We start from the raw sequence: 21,961 nt of genomic DNA on the forward strand, positions 1-21,961 counted from the left end.
CTGCTACAACACCCTGTTTCTATATCACCTCTATCACGCTGTTGATGTCTAGCTACTACTGCACACCAACCACTGCGCAACTCTGATGTTGCATTTGTGCTGCTGCCAACTCTGCATTTGCACTGCAACTACCTCTCATATGTTGTTGTTGTTGCAACTGCAACTACTACAACTGAGAAGCGTCCAAAATACTGAATCAACTGTGTTTAGTATAATGCATCCATCTCCTGAATCTCTGACCGCTACTAGCCTCTACACTATCACTGAAGTATCGACGTTGTTGCTAACTCTGCACTATGCCATCTGCACTACTGCCAACACTACATTGCGCTCCTCAGCATCTGACTGCTAATAGTCTCTGCAACTATCTCTCAGCCTCTGATTGCATCAACTCCCACTAATCCATCCTGCTACTGAATACCGTGGGCCCCCGTAGCCAGGTAATGATCCATGAGGTGAACTCCTCAAGGACCCTGCCCAATCTCTTAGCTCTCTGGGGCTACAACACCAAATCTCCCCACCTCACTCTTGGAGGTATATCTGTGAACATCGCAAAGTCTTCTTACAATCTGGAGGACAACATATCGATCTCTGTTGAAGTTGCCTGTTGGTCCTGCTTCTCCTCCTTATCCTTCTTCCTGAGAGGACATTGGGTATTGTAGTGACCAAGCTCACCACATCTGAAGCATTTGACCTTTGACAGGTCCTTCTTCTTCTTCCTCTTCTCCCCCTACTCCTAAATGGGACCTTTTCATGCGAGGGCTACATTTTCCTCCTCCTTCACCGTCTTCGATCCGTTGCTGCTACTGCCACTGATGGAGCTCTTTAATAGAGCTCGTCTCAACTCCTCCTACTGCAAATCGGCCCACATCCTATCCCACTTTGGTAGCCTATCTCTACCCAATATGCTTTGGACAAAGACCTACCACTCCTCTAAGACATTGTTGAGTTCTAATCGCACTAGCTCCATGAGTAGGGGAGGTAGCGAATGAGTTGGAGCTCCCACCTGGGAGAAAGGTACAAAATGTATTCCATGTCTCTTGCCTGAAAAAGGCTTTGGGACAGCAAAGTCACAACAACCACAGAGATACCACCTATGGATGACGAGGGGCACATGGTCTTAACTCTAGAGGCCATCTTGGAGGTGAGAGAGAGGAAGCCCGGGAGCAGGGTCATTAAGGAGTTTCTTGTAAGGTGGAAAGATTTGCTAGAGGAGGATGTTACATGGGAAGGAGAGCAAATACTACAGCACCCGGCATTACAATTGCTTGAGGACAAGCAACATTTGGGAGGGGAGGACTGTAATATCCCCACTAATTAATTTTGTTAAGTGAGTTCCAAGTTTTTGCAATTTTGATGATGCAGAGAAATTTTGGACATCAAACTTTAGGAAAAGGGGATGAGGCAGCACCATTTCAATTTTGGGAAAAGGGAGGCTCCAAAACATTAAAAATAAGGGAAAATTAACTGGATAGTGGAATGTGGGGCCACCTCAAGGAGGGAATTCGATTTGGAGAAGAGAGAGAGAAAAAGGAGGTCGAATGGGAGGGCCCACAAGGAGAGAGGATGGCAGCAAAGATAAATAGAGGAGAGGAGCTCTACCTCATAAAATTTATATAGCTTTAACAAGAAACTTTATCAAGTAAGAAATATAATTGTGTTGGACAATATGCGAAAGAGTGGCCATGGTAACTCTCCACAAAAAATTGGTTAAAGAAAGGAAGATGAGCAAGTATCAAAAGAAAGGAGGGCGAGCAATAATCAAAGCATTATTTGTTCCACAGATAGACAGAAGGATGCTTAGAAAAATCATACTACAGGCTGACTATCATCCACTAGCTAAATAATGTTGAGATCTGTTTAAGACCAGCCCAGCTTTTTCTAATTCAGTTCTACCTAAAATAGAATCAATCGTATTGTTTCTAACACAGGTTACTAGAGAAGCTTGTCACATGATAGTTAGTCCGCCAGAAATAATAATAATAATAATTCAAACCCTCGAAGAATAAGACTATAAGGTCCAAACTCAAAAGATACAGCGAAAGAACTTGGAGCTCACCAACTCCTCCTGTGCCAAATGCTTCCAAATTTATAAAAGCTCCGATTGTTTCCCTCCATTTATGTGTCTTCATAAATCCATGAGATGCCTGAGAAGCAATAAAGGCATATCAGAAATACATGAATAAATAGCATACACAAATAGAAGAGAAACAATGCACCTTAATGCTTCAGAATTAAAGAGAACTATAAGATTACTGAGAAGAGAAGGAAAAGCTAACAAAGTATATGGTAGTAAAAAACAGATCTGCCAGAAAAGAAAGAAAAAAATAGGCTAGTCAAAATCTATTATACAAACGCTGAATGCTAAATAAGTAGACCATTGCGCTCCTGTCTGGCTTAAATGAGTATATTTTAGATTACTTCTTGCCACTTTATGTCCACATACTCATTCATATGATATTAAATGACGTAATGGTTCCTTACATAGTTGGAGAAGATAAGATAAGGTAGGATAATACCTAACTATCAACTACTATGCTAATCACTATATTAAATGCCTCGTTATTACATTACTATAATAATGAGACTTTATTATATATCTAAGTTCTAAATATAAAAATTGTCTATAACACCCTCCCATTATGGTCATTTCGCAATTTTGCATGCTTGTTGAAGACACAAAAAGACACAAGTTTTGGAAAAGCAAGATGTTTGCAGTCCACAAGATAAGATCTTCAAAACAGCAACTAAAAGTGCATTGTATCCAGCAAGATTGATGAAGCACAATTCATGTTGCTATAATTTTGTTTCACAATTAACTACTAACCTAGTCAGAGCCATTGGTGGCTAAATAATCACTCTTTCCACCACTGACAGAACTTGGTTTGTTCATTGTACTCACCTCGTCCACATCTTTGTGGTCAAACACATCACAATATTGTGTTTGCTTCTCTGAGGAAGCACCATCTAGCTTTGCCACTGCATCTACACCCTCCTTGAGTGTCTTCCTCTTATGAATTACACCAAATAAAGCATAATATACCTGATGTTCATCTTTCCTTTGTTGCTGATTTGGACTCATTTCAGCAGGAACATCTTCTAGGGATTAATGTCTCACCTAACACCTTTCTGACCAGCTTCCTGCTGACAAAACCTGCATTCTTCTCATCTATCAACCAGAATAATCCCTATTCTTCCAACCATCTTTTTGTTATTCTTATCAACAATAAAACAACTATTATTGTTGAAATGTATCTCTAAGTGGGGGCTATGCTTCATTATACTACTAACTGAAAGTAGATCTTTCTCCAAACAAGGAACCCAATAGACATATTTAATCATTAGCTTCTTACCTTTTAGCTGAACAGGACATTTCCCTTTCCTCCAACCCAATGTATCTCTAAGTGTGGGCTAAGCTTCATTGCACTACTAATTGAAAGAAGATCTTTCTCCAAACAAGGAACCCAATAGACATATTTAATCATTAGCTTCTTATCATTTAGCTGAAACAGGGCATTTCCCTTTCCTCCAACCCAATGTATCTCTAAGTTTGGGCTAAGCTTCATTATACTACTAATTGAAAGTAGATCTTTCTCCAAACAAGGAACCTAATAGACATATTTAATCATTAGATTCTTACCTTTTAGCTGAAACAGGGCATTTCCCTTTCCTCCAACCCAATGTAACGAACAAAGTTCATTCTCACAAGTTAAATACTTCAGAACACTTGGAATATGAAGATATCCATTGAGGATACAAGTATAAATAAAATGTATGAATGAGAATATGATGATATGGTTACATCCAGCTGCGTGGAGCAGCGCCGAGGCTGATGCAGAGCTCCAAGAGGCCGAGATTTGATAGGCAAAACCGAGCCAGAGATTGCTTGTGGGAGAAGAGAAATTCCCTTCAGTATTTTGCCCAGATTTTCTTGTTGTTTGGATTTTCAGTTGGGCATCCATAGATGTACTCAAATTTCACTGTTGCATAATAAAATAAAACCCTCACTGTTGCACCGATTTTCCCAAGTTGGGTTTTTCCGGGGAAATTTGTCCAAAAATAACTGTGTTATTTTATGCAATGTTGCAAAAATCGCGATCAAGATTAAATCAGCGAGGGCCTGAAATCGGAAAAAATCGCAAAAACCGGGATAAAAACGGCAAGAGGCACTCATTTTGGTCACTCATTCATCTTTGAGAAAATGTTCTTTGACATAGCACGCTTGAGTGGAAGCCAAATCTGCAAGTGTTGTTTAGCACACAAGTGTTTCCGAGCGAAAATCTCAACCCTTGCTCCGGTGGACTTCGAGTGCTAGCCCAAGGAGGGAGTTCCATCTATTATAGTTCATACCAACAGTAGGGAGTGTGAGTTTGTGGAGAGGCTCAGCAGCAGCGCAAGGATTGTGTTGTTCTTGGAGGAGGCACGATGGGAGGTTGAGGAGTGAAGTGATTTTGGGGTTGAGACTTGAGGTGGAGTCTGGGAAAGTACTTTGTTGGAGATTGCAACTATTTTGGGAAATTTTCCAGCACTTGGGAGGAGCATCCAACACAAAATCTGTTGCAAGTTACATCTTCTACTCGTGGAGGAGGGCCAAGCATTTGGGGTTAATTTTGGAGTTTCAAAACTAGGACAAACCCTTTCTTGGTTTTTCTGGGTTTTTGACAAGGACCTAGGAAATAATTTGGCAGAATTTTCTGGGCAGATTTGAAGGGTCAAACAGGTGTCCCAACTCAGCCAGCAACTAGAGGAGCTAGGGGAAATTTGGGCCGAAATTCTGAGGTCAATATTTGGCCAATTTCTTCGTGGTTTTTTGTGGGTTATTGGTGGAGAGCCCAGGGTTAATTTCCTAGAATTTTCTGAGCACCGAAGGAAGCCCTAGCAATAGTTCTTCATAGCGAACAGCATATTTCTTGGTAGTTTCAGCGCAGAGCCAGGAGAGAGCAGCAACAGTTTTGAGAGGGACTTCTTATTGTTCAATTGGGCAAGCCCAGGTGCACTCTTTCCAGCACCTCATTGTACCCTATTCTTATTATAATAAAATGGCTCAACAGTGCAGATTTTAGTGAAATTTCATGGACTGATTCATGTGTTTGATTTTTGTGGTTTTATGTCACTGTTTGCCTTGTTATTTACTGTAAAAAATCCCTAGGAATATGACATCATTTATGGCTAGGGTAAGCGTGAATGGCTCATGTCTTGGGTTTAGATCGGGAAGGTGGATATTTTGCAATGCTTCGGGTAATTCTTCCTCTTCAAAACGCAGGGATTTCTTGACTTGACATTGTTGTTTGGGAAGCTTTACAATCTCCTTTAATGGAACTTGTACCGTCATCTTCCCTATGGCAGCATCCATATCGATATCAAGTCCAACCTCTTTACCTTCATCCCTTTTGATGGTCTCTTTCTTATTGGGATTGACTTTCTTCAGAGGATCCTTTTTAGAAGGATCTTGAAGGCGAGATTTTTGGTAAGGGACTTGCTTGGGAAGAGAGTAATTTTTGTTGGTTTCCTTGGAGCTTGTAGGGTCTTTGTTGTTGTCCTTTCATGAATATTATAACCCTTTGAATCTTCTACTCTTATTAGCGTTAAGGGTTGGCTCTTGCTTTTCTTCTTTAATAGTGACCTTCCTAATGGGAGGATGACTATACGACCCACCACCCCCCAACAAAATGTTGAAGGCTTCGAATTCTACAAGATTAGCCTGCTCGTTGACTTCTTCATCATCACTCTCATCCTCATCACTTTGCTCATCTTCGGAGGATGAATCTTGCTCCACAACATTTGTTGGAGCCAAAGTGTTGGGGACTTGAGATGAGCTTGGTTTATCCTCCTTATTTTGCTTCCTATGGAAAGGCTTCCATTTTGGGATATAGCTTAATTTTTTAGCCCTTTCCAAGGCAGTGATTTTGTTCATGTAGAGCCTATAACGTGAATCTGAGCTTTTCCATTTTCCTAAGAAACACCAAAAGGGCTTCCTCATGTTGATCTTTGGATTTTCCCTTTTTGACTTCGACCTTAGCCCTGGGGTGTTCATCCACATCCATCTTGGAGATTCGTAGGTTTTGTTCAACTTCTATGGCTATCTCTTTAGCCTCGGCCAAAGTTTTGGGTTTCTTATCCCTTAATGCATAGGTTAAGTGGCCACCCACAGCTTTGATGAATTTATCTAGTATGTTAGCATCGGGGGGGCTCAAATGGTTGAGGATATCCCTAACTACCCTATCAAATTTTAGGATGAATTCTCTAATTTCTTCCCTTCCCCTACTTATTTGATAGAACTTCTCAATGTTGAAGGTTCCTTATGCATCACATGACCATCTTTTAATGAACATATCCTCAAGTTGGTCAGAACTATCAATGCATCCTGGGGGAAGACATAGGTACCATTCTCTTGCTTGTCCTTCAAGAGACAAAGCAAAAAGCATCATGATCCTATCTTCATTGAATATCATCCTAGGAGAAATGTTCCAGTAGAATTCTTCAATATGATCACGGGCACTTATGGTAGCATCACCCTTGAACTTGGGCAACCAGTTATTGTATTTCTCAGGTAAAGGTCTAGGGTCATTGCTCAAGTTCAAGGGGGCAAAGACACTAACCAATCGCCTTTCACTCCTAGTCATTTTAGGTTGGTCTTGGTTTTGGTCAGTGCTAGAGTCATTTGCCATCTTTTGGGTGGGATCACCGACCTTTTCAAATTCAAGGAGAAGGGTAGTTCTAACAGGTGATGGAGTTCGTTCTCCCCTTCTTGCAATGGCCTAGTTATAGGAGGAATGTTGTCACCTTCGAGCAAACTAGGGGTCTTGAAAATGAATGGAGTCACCAGAGGAATATTTGAAATGTCGTCTATGAATCAATTCCTCAATGATTCACTAGGGAGGCAGACCTGCTTCCTCCCCTGCAACGACGCCAAAATGTTACCGCTCAAACTAGCAGGGGTCCTACGAGGGGATCCTACTAGGTCAAGGGAAACAATAGAGCGATAGCCCACTATCACCTTAGCTAAGGCTCCCTGTGCTTTACAGACTTTCATTGATGGGAGGAGACCCAATATAAAGAGGAATCACTAGATGAATAAGTCAATAAGAGGATGAAAGTGATTCCTAAGGCCTATTCACAAGAGAGACCCAATTGTATGGTTTTCTTGCTTAGGAAGCAAGGTGATAGGTTCTCTAGGAAGGGTTAGAAGGATTCTCAAGACTAGGGTTTGGTAATATATCTTGTAAAAATGATTCCTAGGCCTAGAAATCCTTATGGAGAATTGGACTTTGTATGATCTTTGTGGAATTGGAATTGTTAGGTTGCGGGACAACACGAGACCAAGTGAACCCAAAACTAGGTCAAGTGGAAATGATCACTTAAGGAGGGGCTTGACCTAATTGTGGAAGAGAATTGGATCAATGGACAAATCTTCTTAGGATAGAACACAATGATCCAAATGAGGTCACTAGCCAAAGGAAACCTAGGGCAAGCAACAATCCTTGGGCTAGGGCTTGCAATATCTCGAGATCCCACCATCGGAATTTCGTGAAATTTGGAGGGCCTCTAGAGGAAAGCCCAATGCGGAAATGAGCAAGAGATCGAAGTCCTTAGAAGGCTAGAATGTGAGATAAGTGACGCCCTAGATGACTCATAGAAGCTAGGTCTAAAAAGAGAGAGAAGTGGGAGAAATAAGCTTTGAAAGTGACCACCTATGGAGGATTAGTGCCTTTTCCTTTGGGAGAGATGGAGTCAAGGAGATTTTACTGTTCGTAAAGAATTTACCCAATCACGGAAGTCTCTAAGAAACTTCGCATGGCATTAGGGCATGAGAGCAGCTACCTCAAGAACTTACACTTCAATTTGCAATAGTTGATGACTTATCGAGATGTATTTAACACAATTTATCTCTAGGAACATTCATACATGGCCCGTGACATGATGCAACACTATAAAAGATTTAAATTTTCACCAATTCATATAGAAAAGCAGTACAAAAGAGTATATCCAATCATCAAATTATGCCAATAATGAAGCTCCAAGACAGGAAAGATAGATCCAAACATCAAAATTCATCCATATCATCCAAACTCATCTTCCAAAAGGGGTAGCGAAACCCTCACAAGAGCTAAGTCACCTGACACGGGGATTCGAGATTCGCAAGATTCGGGATTTGTGGTGTCAGATTCGGACACGTTTACCCCCCGGAACAGGACACATAGGATTCGTTATATATTATTTTATTAAAATATATATATATATATATATATAGATATATATATTTAAAAATATATATATATATTAAAAAATAAATATTTCTTACACAAATTTTAATTAATGATGCAAATTTATTGATTTCAAATATAGATCTTCATCTATAGCTATTAGCATGCATAGTACATACAAAATTCAAATACATGTCAATCTATTATCTATTTCTTATGCTTGGCCCTCTTGCCACCACGAGAAATGTCTAATTTTTTAGTCTTGTTGGAAAATCAGGATCTTTGTCATTAATATCACCCTCTAAGCATTAATATCCAGAGGTATCTTTGTCATTACCTCTTTATCTGTATAGGGATCTTTGTCATTAATATCACCCTTTAAGCATTAACATAAGATAGAACAAGCATAACATGTCAAGTCAAGATTTTGTTTGAGTGATGCGTACATTTTTAGGAGGGTCATGATACAGGAGTTCGACAACCAATGTCACTAACATCAAGGTACATAGAGGGATTGGTGCTCTTGATTAAATACGAGTTCCATACCCTAATACATGACAAAATTCAATGGAAACATTGTAATCCCCCAATCCTAATCCTGAAAAACTGATAAGTCTACTGGATTTTGAATGAAATCTAAAATTCTACTTTCTCCATATGAAATCCAATGAGGCCAGAACCACTCTCAAACATCCTGAGTCATTTCATGGTAATGTTAAAAATTTAAGTAAAAGGATGACTGTCATCCTTTTACTTTAAGAATTTAACATTACCATGAATAGCATATCAATACTAGGGCCTAGACTTGATCATTAAGCTGTCAAAACGCTTGCCAAATGAAAATATGCGTGGTTGTAATGACCAAATGCAGTCTTTTCATACTCGCGCCGGTCACTTTTGACGCCTAACGAGTCCTGGAAAACAGGACACACTGCCAAAATCATGACACGCAGTCGGATTCGACGTGTCAAAATAGGACACGACGTGTCATGGTTTTTGGACACAAATCTACAGAGAACCGTGTCGGACACGATGGATTCGAGATTCGTGGGGCCTATAGGACGAATCCGGTTTCATAGCACAAGAGTTAATAACCCAATCCAAGTGATGATGAGAGAATGGATCACCTTTCATCTATTTATACAATCTCTAAAGAATTTGAATGGCCTAATTTGGACTAATAATGCCCCTAAAATAAAATAATGTGCATAATAACAATACTTTTGGTGACAAGCCCACCAAATAGCTCAATAAAATAAAGATTTGCCTCTCAAGAGGGCAAGTTGATCAACATAATGAGTCGTTGGGCCATTGAGAAGGCCAAATGAATTCCAAGGTGTGCCATGATGACAGAATGGACTCCAAACATAGTGGACAAGAGGTTGGCCCCTTGTTTTCTAGGTAAGAACCTGCGGTGCTCCCAAGTTGGTGTGGGGGCACAAGGACATCCTCATGGGTCTCCAAGTCAATCGAAAATGCCTGTAGACCATCTATAAGGGCTAAGATGATGACATTAAGCCCTCCCTCTACAGCAAGGGACATCCTCTAGACCCTGGAACATCTTCGAAGTATATGGTGCAAATATGGAGTTGGTTAGGCATAGTGAACCAAGTGCATCATCCTCATCCAAAAGGTGGAACAGGAGCAACCAATGATCGGTGTTGGGCATCTATGAAGTAATCTCTGCTACGGTGGAGGCCCATGGCTCTCAACGCTCACCCTATAAGTTCCCATGTGGCCCTCTAGAGGGCTAGGACCCTGTATAGGGAGACCAAGCCCCAAAGGAAAACCCACCTGCAATCCTGCATAATATTCAATGCGTCCCCTTGCCCTCTAATACAACAAATCATTAGAATAATCAAGTGAAAGAGTTTACAACTCATGGAATCAATGAGGCACTTCATGGTGGCATGCCCTTCCATAGTGGGCTCTCGCATGTACAAGTGTCTCCAAGCTCAATAAGGGGGTTAGCCAAGGCCCCTATTAGGTGGTTTCAAACTTTAAAGGGGGTGACATGTCCACGGTACATCCATCAAGTGGAAGGAGGCAAGTGACATAATAATGGAACGGAGTGGTGGTTAAGGGAATGATCCAGGCCACATGTGATGGGACAAAGGGTAGCTATAATGAGGGAAGCCCACACTTGCATATATGAGTGTAAAAGGGAAAAATCGTGGTACATAAGCTACCCCGACCTTTGTTTTCCCACCCTTCTTCATATGCCTTTTTCTTTTTAATGATTTTTCTTCGTAACTGCTCAGGGCTCCAGGGGATGAGAGCATGATGTGTGGTATATAGCAGTAGGTACCCCCTGTTAAGGTGGGGCATTTCATTGCCCACCAGGGGTTCGAACAATCATGGGTTCCTTAATGTGGAGGGAGTTCATCTAGGGCCCATAGGAACGAGGGTGATGGCCATATATGAGGGGCAGAGCTTATGTTTGGCTTTTTCCCACATGCTAAATTTGTATGTTCCGGCCATATTTTGCATTTTGTGGTACATTTCCTATTGTAATTGGCCAAATTATGCTTTTTCCTTTATTTTTAGTTGCATCAACCTCCGACCATCGTTCCAGGCCCGACCCAAGATGTGGACAAGGGGAGGGGGAGGCTAACCCTATGTGGACCCAGATGGGAAAAGTGATGAATGGGGTTAAAATGAGCGGAGGGGAGTGATGTATATGGTGTCGGGAAGCGGGACCACCCAATCAAAATCGGGATTTCCCATGTAGTGCCAGCCTAGAAGCTAGTGGCCAGTAAAGGAGATCCCACGAGACTAGGATACAAGGCTAAACATGAAATTGGGCAAGGGAGACAAGAGCACAGACCTAGCCCACTCTTCCTACCGAATCCCCCCACCAATCCATTCCCAAAAGTGTCCATAAAAAGTAAACAAAAGTACTCAACTAAACCAATGAAAGGTCATACCTTTGTAGTCAGGAGGCCCACCCTCAAATATACATTCATAACAGATGGGCGAGGGATCACATGGTTGGCTCAGATGGCGAAGAAAATGGCATATCGAGATAATCTGATGGCTACAAGGAGCTACTGATTGCCGGCTAAGGACCATCTAGGAGAAAAAAATTCTCCTATATACACTACCCATAGGTGGTGGGTAATAGGGGTTACAAGACATCTTGATTATTGGAGCTTCCAATCAATGCAAACTTGGCGAATGTTAAGAGCGTTCAAGGACCATCGTTGGCATCAATGACAACACCATTCAACAAAGTTCATAATGTAAATGATAATGATAAAATCGAACCAATCATGGTTGTTGAGAATAGTGGAAGGTTTAAATGTCTGCAATATTCTAGGAGAAATACTAACCAAGCCCAAGCAAGTTCTAGTTCTGGAACTGCATCTCAAAATAAAGACAGCTCCCAAGCACAAAATCAAGTCAAAACCTAGGAAGAATGATGTTGTATTAAATGTGGATATGACAAATGTTTTGGCTAAGGTTAGTGTATAAGTTCCCCTTTTGGAGATGGCTAAGCTTCTTGCTCAAAGGAGGCAAATTAGGAAGGCCTTTGACTTTGAAGATGAACCTGATGATCCTCCTGTTATCTTACAAAACATGTACTCTAATAGGAAAAATGAAGGTCACAAGTCATTCTTGTTGTCTCTAGTGATTAATAACCTTATACTTCATAATAGTGTGCTTGATTCAAGTACCCTGGCAATTGTCATGCCATTAAAGGTCATGCATCAATTGGAAATGGACATCACTAGGCTTTCTAAGAGCGTGTGTGGTTTTGACTCCAAGTCTATTTATGTCTATGGTCTCGTTAAAGTTGTGAAGGTATCTTTGGCAGCTAACAAGGATATTTCTGTTTTAATGGATACTGTGGTCATTGATGTGCCTAATTCATGTGCTATGTTACTATCAAAAAAATGGTGTGCTTCAATTGGTGGACAATTACAAATGGATCTATCATATGCCACCATTCACGATTTGGACGAGACACCTTTTATGTTATATAGGGAACCTCAAATTAATGATCATATTGAAGATATTGAGCCTTTCCCTTTCCCTATCCCTAATAATAATAAGACCATAGTTAGCAAAAAACCAAACATTGTGAGTCAAAATCCTCCTAGTGGGCACCCAAAGTCAGGTAAGCCTCCAAGTTCACAAAAGGTATGCCATGTTAAGAAGTCAAACTAAAGGCTAACCATCTCCAAAAAGAAATGGGTCCAAAAATCAAAGAGGGAATACCAAGTAAAGTATGTAATATCCCTACAGAAAATTAACAATAAATATGCAAAGCAAACATAAACAAAAACACCATAAAACAGAGAAAACACAATCAGACCATAAATTGCACCAAAAACTACGTTGTTGAGCTCAATCAAGTGTTCTAGTCTCAAATGGTGTCTATGAGGCTAGGAACACAAGTGGATTAATTATTTTCAATACCCAGAAAAGGTTTCTAAGTGAAATGTCTTAATTAGATTTAATTAACCAGTTTTAATTATTTTCCTAAGTCTAACTTATCTTTGTGCACTGTTAGGTTTTGGAGATCTCATGTATTCTAGCCTCTCCACAAAATTTCAAGTCTAGAACACATTCGATGCTACAAAAACTAACACCCTTAGGGGTTGGAAGCACCTAATAGGGTTGACCTTTAGCCACCTTTACCTAGGGGGAAAACATCCTTGTGAGATCAAGGACCTGATGTTGGAATGGGATACCTGTTTGAAGTATTAAACAACCCTTAACATTCAGGTTTGGTTCACTTAGATGCATTATTGATCTTGGTCTCTAATGATTGATTACTTTCACTAGAATCCATGTTGCTCTTGTCAGGAGGTCCAACAGCCTATGTCTTGGGCACCTACTCCACAAGTATATTGACATAAACAGATGAAGCATTGAGACTATTGGGCCTCCTAGCAGCATCATTGGATGACACATGTCCCAGGGCACCTCCAACACCCAAGACGTTGGTTGACTTTGTCTCAGATTTGATTCCTCAGGATGGCACATCCAGACCCAACATGCCCCCAAGATCGCCTTGACACAACTTGTTGGGCAACAGCTGATCCAGAGCCTAGATGAGGATGGTCTCACAATGGGAGACTAGGGAGGGCCTATTGCAGCTAAGAACCCCCTAAGGATGGAGCAGAGAAGGCCACTTTTAGCAATTGGAGACACATGTAGGCCACTTTGTGGTGTCCCAGCTAGATCTTGGGACCACACAAGAGGCAATGAGATGAATTTGAGGGCCAACCCTCAACTCATGGACTTGACATGCTTCTACACCATCTTAGACACCTCATCACCCTTCAACATGGCACTTGGAGCACTTACACTGGATGATGTCAACCATAGAGAGCTTATGGCTCACACGTGTGGGCTAATTAGCCCATAACTTCATAACGCTAGTGGGTCGGCTTGCAACCTGAGTACTTTTTATCATCAAACTTCTTTTAGGGGCTTTGTAGGCTAATTATTAGTCACCTCATATAAATAGCGAAGAGACAAAATTGTATTGGATCATCATCATTGTGACTATTTCGGCCCTCTTGGAGAATTTCGGCCTTCTTGAATTTTTGTGAAGATGTTGACTCTATGGTGTATTTTGCTATTTGGAGTAATTTCTTTGGTCTTGGAGATGTTACTTTGGAACAATAAAGGCTTCTACATGCATTATATCTTGTAAGTGTGCCTTGGATTTGATAAATTTTTATTCTTGTGTCTAATGTATGGAATGATTTATTATCTAGGGTTTCTATTGTGCTAGTTATTGTTGAGGATCAAGGTATGGAATCCAGATGATAGCATTCTATGCTCTACTCATTAGTAGAATGTGAATGGCAATCCCCTTGTTGTATCTTTAAACTAGCTCTCCCAATTGACTTTGTTCCCTCACAAAAGTAAGAGTTAGGGTTTGAAAGCTAGGGCTTCATTATTCCCTTACTCCTCACCAAGACTTAGCATATTTTTCACTCTCGTAGATTCCATTATCCCAGGGACTACGCATTGGCCTTGTCACTTTGTTGGTCATCCATTAAATTTACCATAAATCTAGCTTTCTCTCTGCTAATTTGATTTTCAGCCCCTTAAGGTCAAGCCGCTAGCTAGGCCTAGGGCATGAATTGGGCTAGTGTTGCATTTTTTTTGGCTTGTGGAAGAATTAAACATTGGAAGGAGTGTTGGTTGCCACAAAATCAACCCCTTTTAGTGGCCAATCCACCATTTCAAGGTTAAATCCTTTTGTCCTAGGAATGCCATAATTTGCCCTAGGCTTCAACTTGGGGCTTGTTGAAGGCTTCTTGTTCTATTGGTTGCTAATATTGATTGTGTGGAAGCCTTTTCCTGGCCAATTGACTCTAGGTGAATCCATTTGGCATGTTATCTCTCAAGCCCTATATCATTTGCGCCCTAAATAGGCCTTAATATAGAATGTGATTTGCCCTATTACACTTGATGAGCTTGCTCTTAGGAGTTGTCCTCTATAAGTCTTTCTTGTCACCTTGATCCTTGAATGTGATATATCCTTAGGTGACCTATCTAAAGGGAAGTCTCCCCAGTGGTGAAAGCCCACAAAAGAGCGGGAGGTAGTTGCTATGGTGACAACGGACCACACCTCATTGTTGTCCCTTCATCTAGTTTTTGCCTTGTAGGTTACTCCTTACAAGACCTGCTGGATTTTGAGGCAACAGGGTGCATCATCCTACCCTCAAGTGCAGAACAAATGTCCCCATGCATGCACCCACTGAAGGGTGTGCACCATAGCTACTTAGTTTAAAACAAATAAGAAAATGCTTAATCAATTTTTAAATAAGACATCTTGGACAATCTGCATAGATGCTGAGATATTAAGACTAAGATGGCATCTAGGGAAGAGCATTGTAGAGAATACTATCAAAAAATATTAGTGAGCAAAATGAATAAATTTGCCATGCAAATAAGAAAACAAGGAATATAAAGAAAATCCATCATCTGTAAATTGTCTCTGTAATCCCTTGGCTCTGTAGTCCTGCCCTTGCTTGTGTTTTAGGAAGCGGCACTTGTACAACTGTCCTTTGGCACCTTTAGTGTTAAGTAATATCAGATTTATCCCAAAAAAGAAAAACATAATTAACTTGAATTTCAAGGCAAATGCTAGGTGTCCAAACAACCGTCTCAAAACATAGGATAACAATGCTTACCAACATAAAAAGCTCTTCTGCACCATTAAAAAGGAAAACAATCGGATGAGGTGGCACCCAGCCGGAATCAATAATGAGACGTAACACTTCCAACATGGATGCTGTCATAACAAACCAACAAAAATAAGTGCTTACAAAGTTCAAACAAAGAAGTTTATGCAAACATCCCAATAGAATTTTAGTAACAACCTACAGCTTGATCAACTTAATATATACAGTATGAATTCCAGCAGCCTTGGGTGATCTGCTTCATAATATTAAATAAATGAAAACCAGCCCACCTACACATGACCCACAGTCAGCAGCTCCTGGAGAACCCAATCGACTGTCAAAATGACCATTGATGAGAACAGCTGGATCATCATCTTTTGCATAAGCTGAAGAAATCCTGGCAATGTTCCAGTAAGTAATATATGAGACTAATGAATTTCAGCAACCAAAAATTGAACCCCTTTAATAAAGAAACTAAATAAACTAAGAAAACCAAGTTCGAAAAATTGTTGGAATAGAATTGCCGTGCCACATCCAACCCAAGTTGTAAAAGCGAAAACATAAAAACAACAGTCATTAACTTTGAAGAATTTTTAATTAAATAAGGAGCATGTGACTATTCAATCCTCCATACAGAACAATAAGTGCTTTCCAGGTATCCTCCTAAGTGCCTTCAGACAAAATATGAAAGCTCCCCAGTCTGCTTGATGTTATCCAATCCCAAAACATGAACTTTCCTATTCCTCATTACAGATAAGGAACTCCAAGTTCCAACTACCACCCATTTAAGTAGGCTGCCAAAAAGAACAAGAAACAAGCTACAAAACGATCTACTGACAATCTATGGATTCCCATGTTCTAATATTGTCTTTTAGATGACTTCACATCAAAAACCATCCTAATATATGGAATTAATTAGCACAGTACAAGAAATGAGACTTCTGAAAACATATAAGTTACTAAATAAAGGTGCATGGTTCCTAGTGTTGCAACATTAGCCTCTCATCTTCCTGAATACATAGGTGCTGGTATAACGACAAATATTCCCAGTTGGCAAATTCAATTACAGATAAAAATATCTCATATTGCATTATGTTCTATGCAATGTTGGAAACATTGGCATCAGGGTAAAATCAGCAAGTGTTCAGAAAACCAAAATATTGTAAAAATGGGGAAAATATCGGTAAAAATTGGCAAACATCAGCAAAACTAAAATAGCATTAAAATATCGGTAAAAATCGGCAAACATCAGCTAGGCCAAAAAAACGCGGTTTTGTGATAAAATCGGGATGTTATCGGGATGTTTGCAATACTGGTTCTATGCACTCTCAAAAAATTGGTTTCAGGTTGACAAACATATAAGCCAACCATCATATGTAACCAATTCATAACTAATACATCGACTTAGATGTTGAAGTTTCTAAGTCTACTTAGTTAGAAACCCTCCATGCACTTTATCTGATTTATTCCTACCTACTTGTTATGTTACTTAACAAGTTATTTACAATGTAAATACTGAAAATAAACACTAGTGCATGCTCAACATATTACAGATCAACAACTACAGGAAACAAAAACAATCACACCATATGACACCATTATTTTTGGACCAATGTCCCAGGGAAAATCCAATGTGGGAAAACAGATGCAGCTATCTGAGGGTTTTCTTATTAAGCAATATCATAGTACAATTTCGATGCCGAAACTGGCCTACCCAACAAAGAATTTCTTTTGCAGTAATACCTCTCAGTTTCTGACAATCTCCTAGCTGAAACCCCGGATAATCCTTCCGGCAGCTCCTCAGCACCAATCTGCCCCAGAAACCCCAGCGTCAACCTCTCTTTGGACTGTGTCACACTATCAGCCCCTCTCTGCCCAGCGTTGGCCCTGCGTCACCACGGATGGGTCTATGTCAGCCTTAGGAGGCCCTGCGTTAGCACTCTGGCCCCCTGCATCAGCAACGCTGGCCTCTCTAAGGCTCTGCGCAGCTCCTGGCTGCCTCTGTGTGGCCCTGCGTGAGCCCTGGTTGGCTCTGCATCACTCTCCCCGGCTACTGCGCTGCTTTCCTGGCACTATCTCTACCTCTCTATCTCTCTGTACTCAATGCCCCTCAGCTGCAACTCCCAATCACTAATTCTATCTCTCTTAACAAACCCCGCTCTAGAGAATAGAATGACTGATCACTCTGGTGTATCCTCCAAGTGACCCTCAAGCCTCCTTTTATACTTTTCCTGTTGGCATATCAATGGCTGAGATTAAGTCCCTAATCAACGACTAAGATTAGATCTAGCTTGATCCATGTCTTTTGGACCATTCTAACACAGTTTCATATTAATACACATTAATATTTTATTTTCCCTAAGTTTAGACTTAGGGACTCCATTAAAAATATTAATTATTTTAATATCTCCTGAACTGTTTAGAATCTACCCAAACCCTTTCTGGTTATTGGAGATCTCATGTGGCCCAACCTCTCCACCAAATTTCATGGCTAAAGCACATCTGATGCTACCCCAAATCAACACCCCCTCTTAGCGAGCACTGTGCTCTAGCATACTCCTCACTGAGTATTACTCTGATCATCCGGCATCGGTCCCTGTGTTGATGCTAGGCCTGCTGCCCACCATCCTCTAGACTGTTGTATCCTGTACTGTTGCCCATGGTTCTGCCACTGCCACTGCTGCATCTGTACGACAGCTCCCTCTGCATACATGTTGCTGCTGCTCCTTTCTCCCAGCACTACATCTACACTGCACCTCCTCTCATCATGTTGCATCGTGTTGCCCGCTGCTGCACTGCAACTCAGTTACTGAGAAGTAAGTAACTGATCTCCCAATCTGACCACTCTGTTGGGCTAGAGATACCCACTGATGCTGAAGCTCCCTCTACAGCTGATAAGTGCTCCCTTTCTAACCTCTGTGCTGCTACAACAATTCCCTGCATCTTCCACCGTTCCACACCTCTTTGTGCCATCCTGCACTGGTGCAACACTCCCGTGCCTCTCGCACAGTTGCAGCCTAATAGCCTCGCATTGTCTCGAGAATCCTACACTGTAGCTAATCCAAGAGGCTGGGTACCTCGAGGATCCTGCCCCTCGTCGCATGTAGTCCGCCTAACTACAGCTCGATGTCTCCCCACTTCCGCTCAAGTGGCGCATGTGCATTCATGGCACAGTCATCGTCTGTCAAAACTTCCTTCTATGCCCGTGTTGGCGCTGCCTTAGTCTCGGAAGACTCTCCCTTACTCTTCTTCCTTGGACACTGGGTCGCATAATGACCCAGCTCCCCTCAGTGGAAGCGCTTGATCTTAGAGATACTTCTTCTTCCGCTTTTCCTGCTTTCCCTCAGATGCTAGGGCAACATCTTCCTCCTCCTGTTTGACTTTGATCCCCTTGCTGCTGCTACCCGTCTTCGACTGTCGTCTGATCTCTTCTTGGCGAAGAGCCGCCCACATCTCATCCCAAGGTGGAAGTGTCCCTCTGCCCAGTATACTCTAGACAAATACCTCCCAGTCTTCTGAGACTACATTCAGGGCCGTCCTCACCATCAACTCCTGATCCGGCGTGGCTTCTATAGCAGTCAACTGATCTCGGATCTCATTCAGTCCTCCGAGGAAGGTGTCGATCGGTTCTCCCTTCTTCATCTGATACGACCTCAACTGGTTCTCAAGTAACATTCTTCTCTGTACAGAAGTATGCTGATAAAATTTCTTAAGGGCCTCCCCCATCTCATATGTCGTTTCCTTCTCAGCATTGTGTGGTACTACATGGTCCTTGACCCCATCAAGGATGATGCTCTTGGCCCTCGCCATTGCCTTCTTGTACTTGTCGTTATCATTGGGGTTGATTGGGATAGCTATAACCTTCAAGGCGAAGTTCTTGCCACGATTTCTGTCAAGTACGGATAAGATTCTGGCCTTCCAGACTGTGAAGTTCGACGCTCCGTCCAGTCTATCCTGGTCTCTTACTCCGTGCAGTGACATGATGCTTTTCTACTTCCCTCCTGGAAGTTCTCTGTTCGACTCCTTCGAGTCTCTACTTCCTGTCTGGAAGTTCTCTTCTAGACTCCCTCTGAGCCCCGATTTCCCTCCTGGAAATCCTTCTTTAGCTATCGAGATGCCCCCTACTCTAATCGTCTTGTGCAACCGCACCACTAATCCAGGTTCCTCGACTAGAAACCCTCGGTAGCAACTCACTCCTCTTGGTCTTGCTCTGTCAGGTACTGTTCTGACTACAGTACCTCACTAACTCCACTCTGCAATATTCCCATAGCGTTCTAAACCCCAACAACCTGAAGGTGAGAGCTCCTAGGCTCTGCATAATCCTGGCACCAGCAACCTAGCGTCCTTAGCCAACTGCATCAGCCCTCGCAACTTCTGCGTGGCTCTACATGAGGCTCCCTTTTCCTTCCTTAGCCTCTGCGCTGCCTCTTCCCAGCTCACCCTTGATAATGCAATCACTGCATCACCCTTCCCTTGTTGCTGCTTTGCTAGAAACAGCGTTTGTCACCTTGGGACAGCTGTTTTCTGCTTCTATTGCTCTACTCGGCTGATGTCCTTAGTCCTCCTGTGATCTACAATCACGCTCTGATACCATGTCGAAGTTTCTAAGTCTACTTAGTTAGAAACCCTCCATGCACTATATCTGATTTATTCCTACCTACTTGTTATGTTATTTAACAAGTTATTTACAATGTAAATACTGAAAATAAACATTAGTGCATGCTCAACATATTACAGATCAACAACTAAAGGAAACATAAACAATCACACCATATGACACCATTATTTTTGGACCAATGTCCCCGGAAAAACCCAATGTGGGAAAATCGATGCAGCTATGTGAGGGTTTTCTTATTAAGCAATATCAGAGTACAATCTAGGTGCCGAAACTGGCCTACCCAATAGAGAATTTCCTTGGCAGTAATACCTCTCAGTTTCTGACAAATCTCTTGGCTGAAACCCTGGATAATCCTTCCGGCAGCTCCTCAGCACCAATCTACCCCAGAAACCCCAGCTTCAGCCTCTCTCTGGACTGCGTCAACTCCTCTCTGCTCAGCGCTAGCCCTGCGTCACCCCAGATGGGTCTGTATCAACCTTAGGAGGCCCTGCGTCAGCCCTCTAACCCTCAACGTCAGCAACGCTGGCCTCTCTGAGGCTCTGCGCAGCTCCCCGCTGCCTCTGTGTGGCCTTGAGTGAGCCCTGGCTGGCTCTGTGTCACTCTCCCCGGCTACTGCACTGCTTTCCCGGCACTATCTCTACCTCTCTGTCTCTCTGTACTCAATGGCGCTCAGCTGCAACTCCCAATCACTAATTCTATCTCTCTTAGCAAACCTCGCTCTAGAGAATAGAATGACTGATCACTCTGCTGTATCCTCCAAGTGACCCTCAAGCCTCCTCTTATACTTTTCTTGTTGACATATCAACGGCCGAGATTAAATCCCTAATCAACAGCGAACATTAGATCTGGCTTGATCCATGTCTTTTGGACCATTCTAACACAGTTTCATATTAATACACATTAATATTTTATTTTCCCTAAGTTTAGAGTTAGGGACTCATTTAAAAATATTAAGAATTTTAATATCTCTTGAACTGTTTAGAATCTGCCCAAACCCTTTCAGGGTATTGGAGATCTCATGTGCCCCAACCTCTCCACCAAATTTCGTGGCTAGAGCACATCCAATGCTACCCCAAATCAACATTAGATACAATTCCTCCTTTAAGTCGCATAAGCAACTAGCTTCTAAAATGGTTAGACAAGAGTTACATCTATATAACTTAAGAGGGATTCTTATTAATTCATTTGATGCAGTCAATTTACCTAAAGGCTAGGGAAAAAAATTCATTTAATTACAATTGACTGTGTTGAGGATTCTTGTTAATCGCCATTAATTTCCCTCGAGATAAAGGGACTTTAAAACAAAACAATAAAAGTGCTATAATCAATCATCAAAACATTATTTGTTAAAATAGGCAACTAGGGCCAAACATGTGGGTCATCTTATTTATGGCAACTGATATTTTTCTTGGATTCCTCTCATCGAGAGGTGTAGGATTGATCTAATGATCATCCCATTCCGACATGTATTCATGGAGATATGAATTTATTTGTATTTCTTGACAATTTGTCAAGGTCAGCCAACAAGCTAAAGTGTGTGGCACACCCCAACTTGTCCTCCACGATTCATATAAAACGAGGAGACCTTGTGACATTATTCCACTCATCTCACCACACATCTTCTCTCTCCCCTACGCATTAGAAGAGTTTCTCTCTCACACGTGTCGCTGAAGAAGGAAGACGCAGCTCAGGTTTAGGGCAGTGTGACTTAGGGCTGAACGTGAAGGACGCAGATATGTTTTATGCATGTGTTGACCAGCATAGTGGAAGGTTTGACTGCATTTTGGGTTGGGCAACCTCTCCTAGGCTAGCCGCATTGCTGGGCAGCCAAACGCTGGCCTGTTTGACCACGGATTTGACCAGCGTTGATTGGTTAGGGCTTGTTGACCACTACCGGTCAACTGCCCATGCAGTACACTTCCTTTCTGTTGGCAGAGAGGGGTAGCTCCTGAACGACGTGTCCATGCCACCCTACAGTCATCAACAGC

The 21,961-nt window shown here is 41.8% G+C and overlaps 1 protein-coding gene across 3 annotated transcripts in view; it reads right to left on the minus strand.

Moving 5' to 3' along the window:
* LOC149141582 (uncharacterized) overlaps positions 1-21,961 on the minus strand; it is a 498,683-nt gene that overhangs the window by 369,021 nt on the left and 107,701 nt on the right. For all 3 annotated transcript variants that reach the window (XR_016265175.1, XM_089452912.1, XM_089452913.1), the window contains 3 exons: positions 15,646-15,752; positions 15,365-15,465; positions 2,060-2,147 (listed from right to left, as the gene is read on the minus strand). Coding sequence is in view for 2 of the 3 variants with exons in the window: in XM_089452912.1 (XP_089309038.1) it covers positions 2,060-2,147; positions 15,365-15,465; positions 15,646-15,752 (296 nt within the window). In the remaining variant the exon portion in view is untranslated. The remainder of the gene's footprint in view (positions 1-2,059; positions 2,148-15,364; positions 15,466-15,645; positions 15,753-21,961) is intronic.

Source organism: Pinus tabuliformis, chromosome X (assembly GCF_031772625.1).
Source record: "Pinus tabuliformis cultivar Carrire ecotype Pingquan chromosome X, CPIR1, whole genome shotgun sequence".
In the NCBI taxonomy this organism is placed as follows: domain Eukaryota; kingdom Viridiplantae; phylum Streptophyta; class Pinopsida; order Pinales; family Pinaceae; genus Pinus; species Pinus tabuliformis.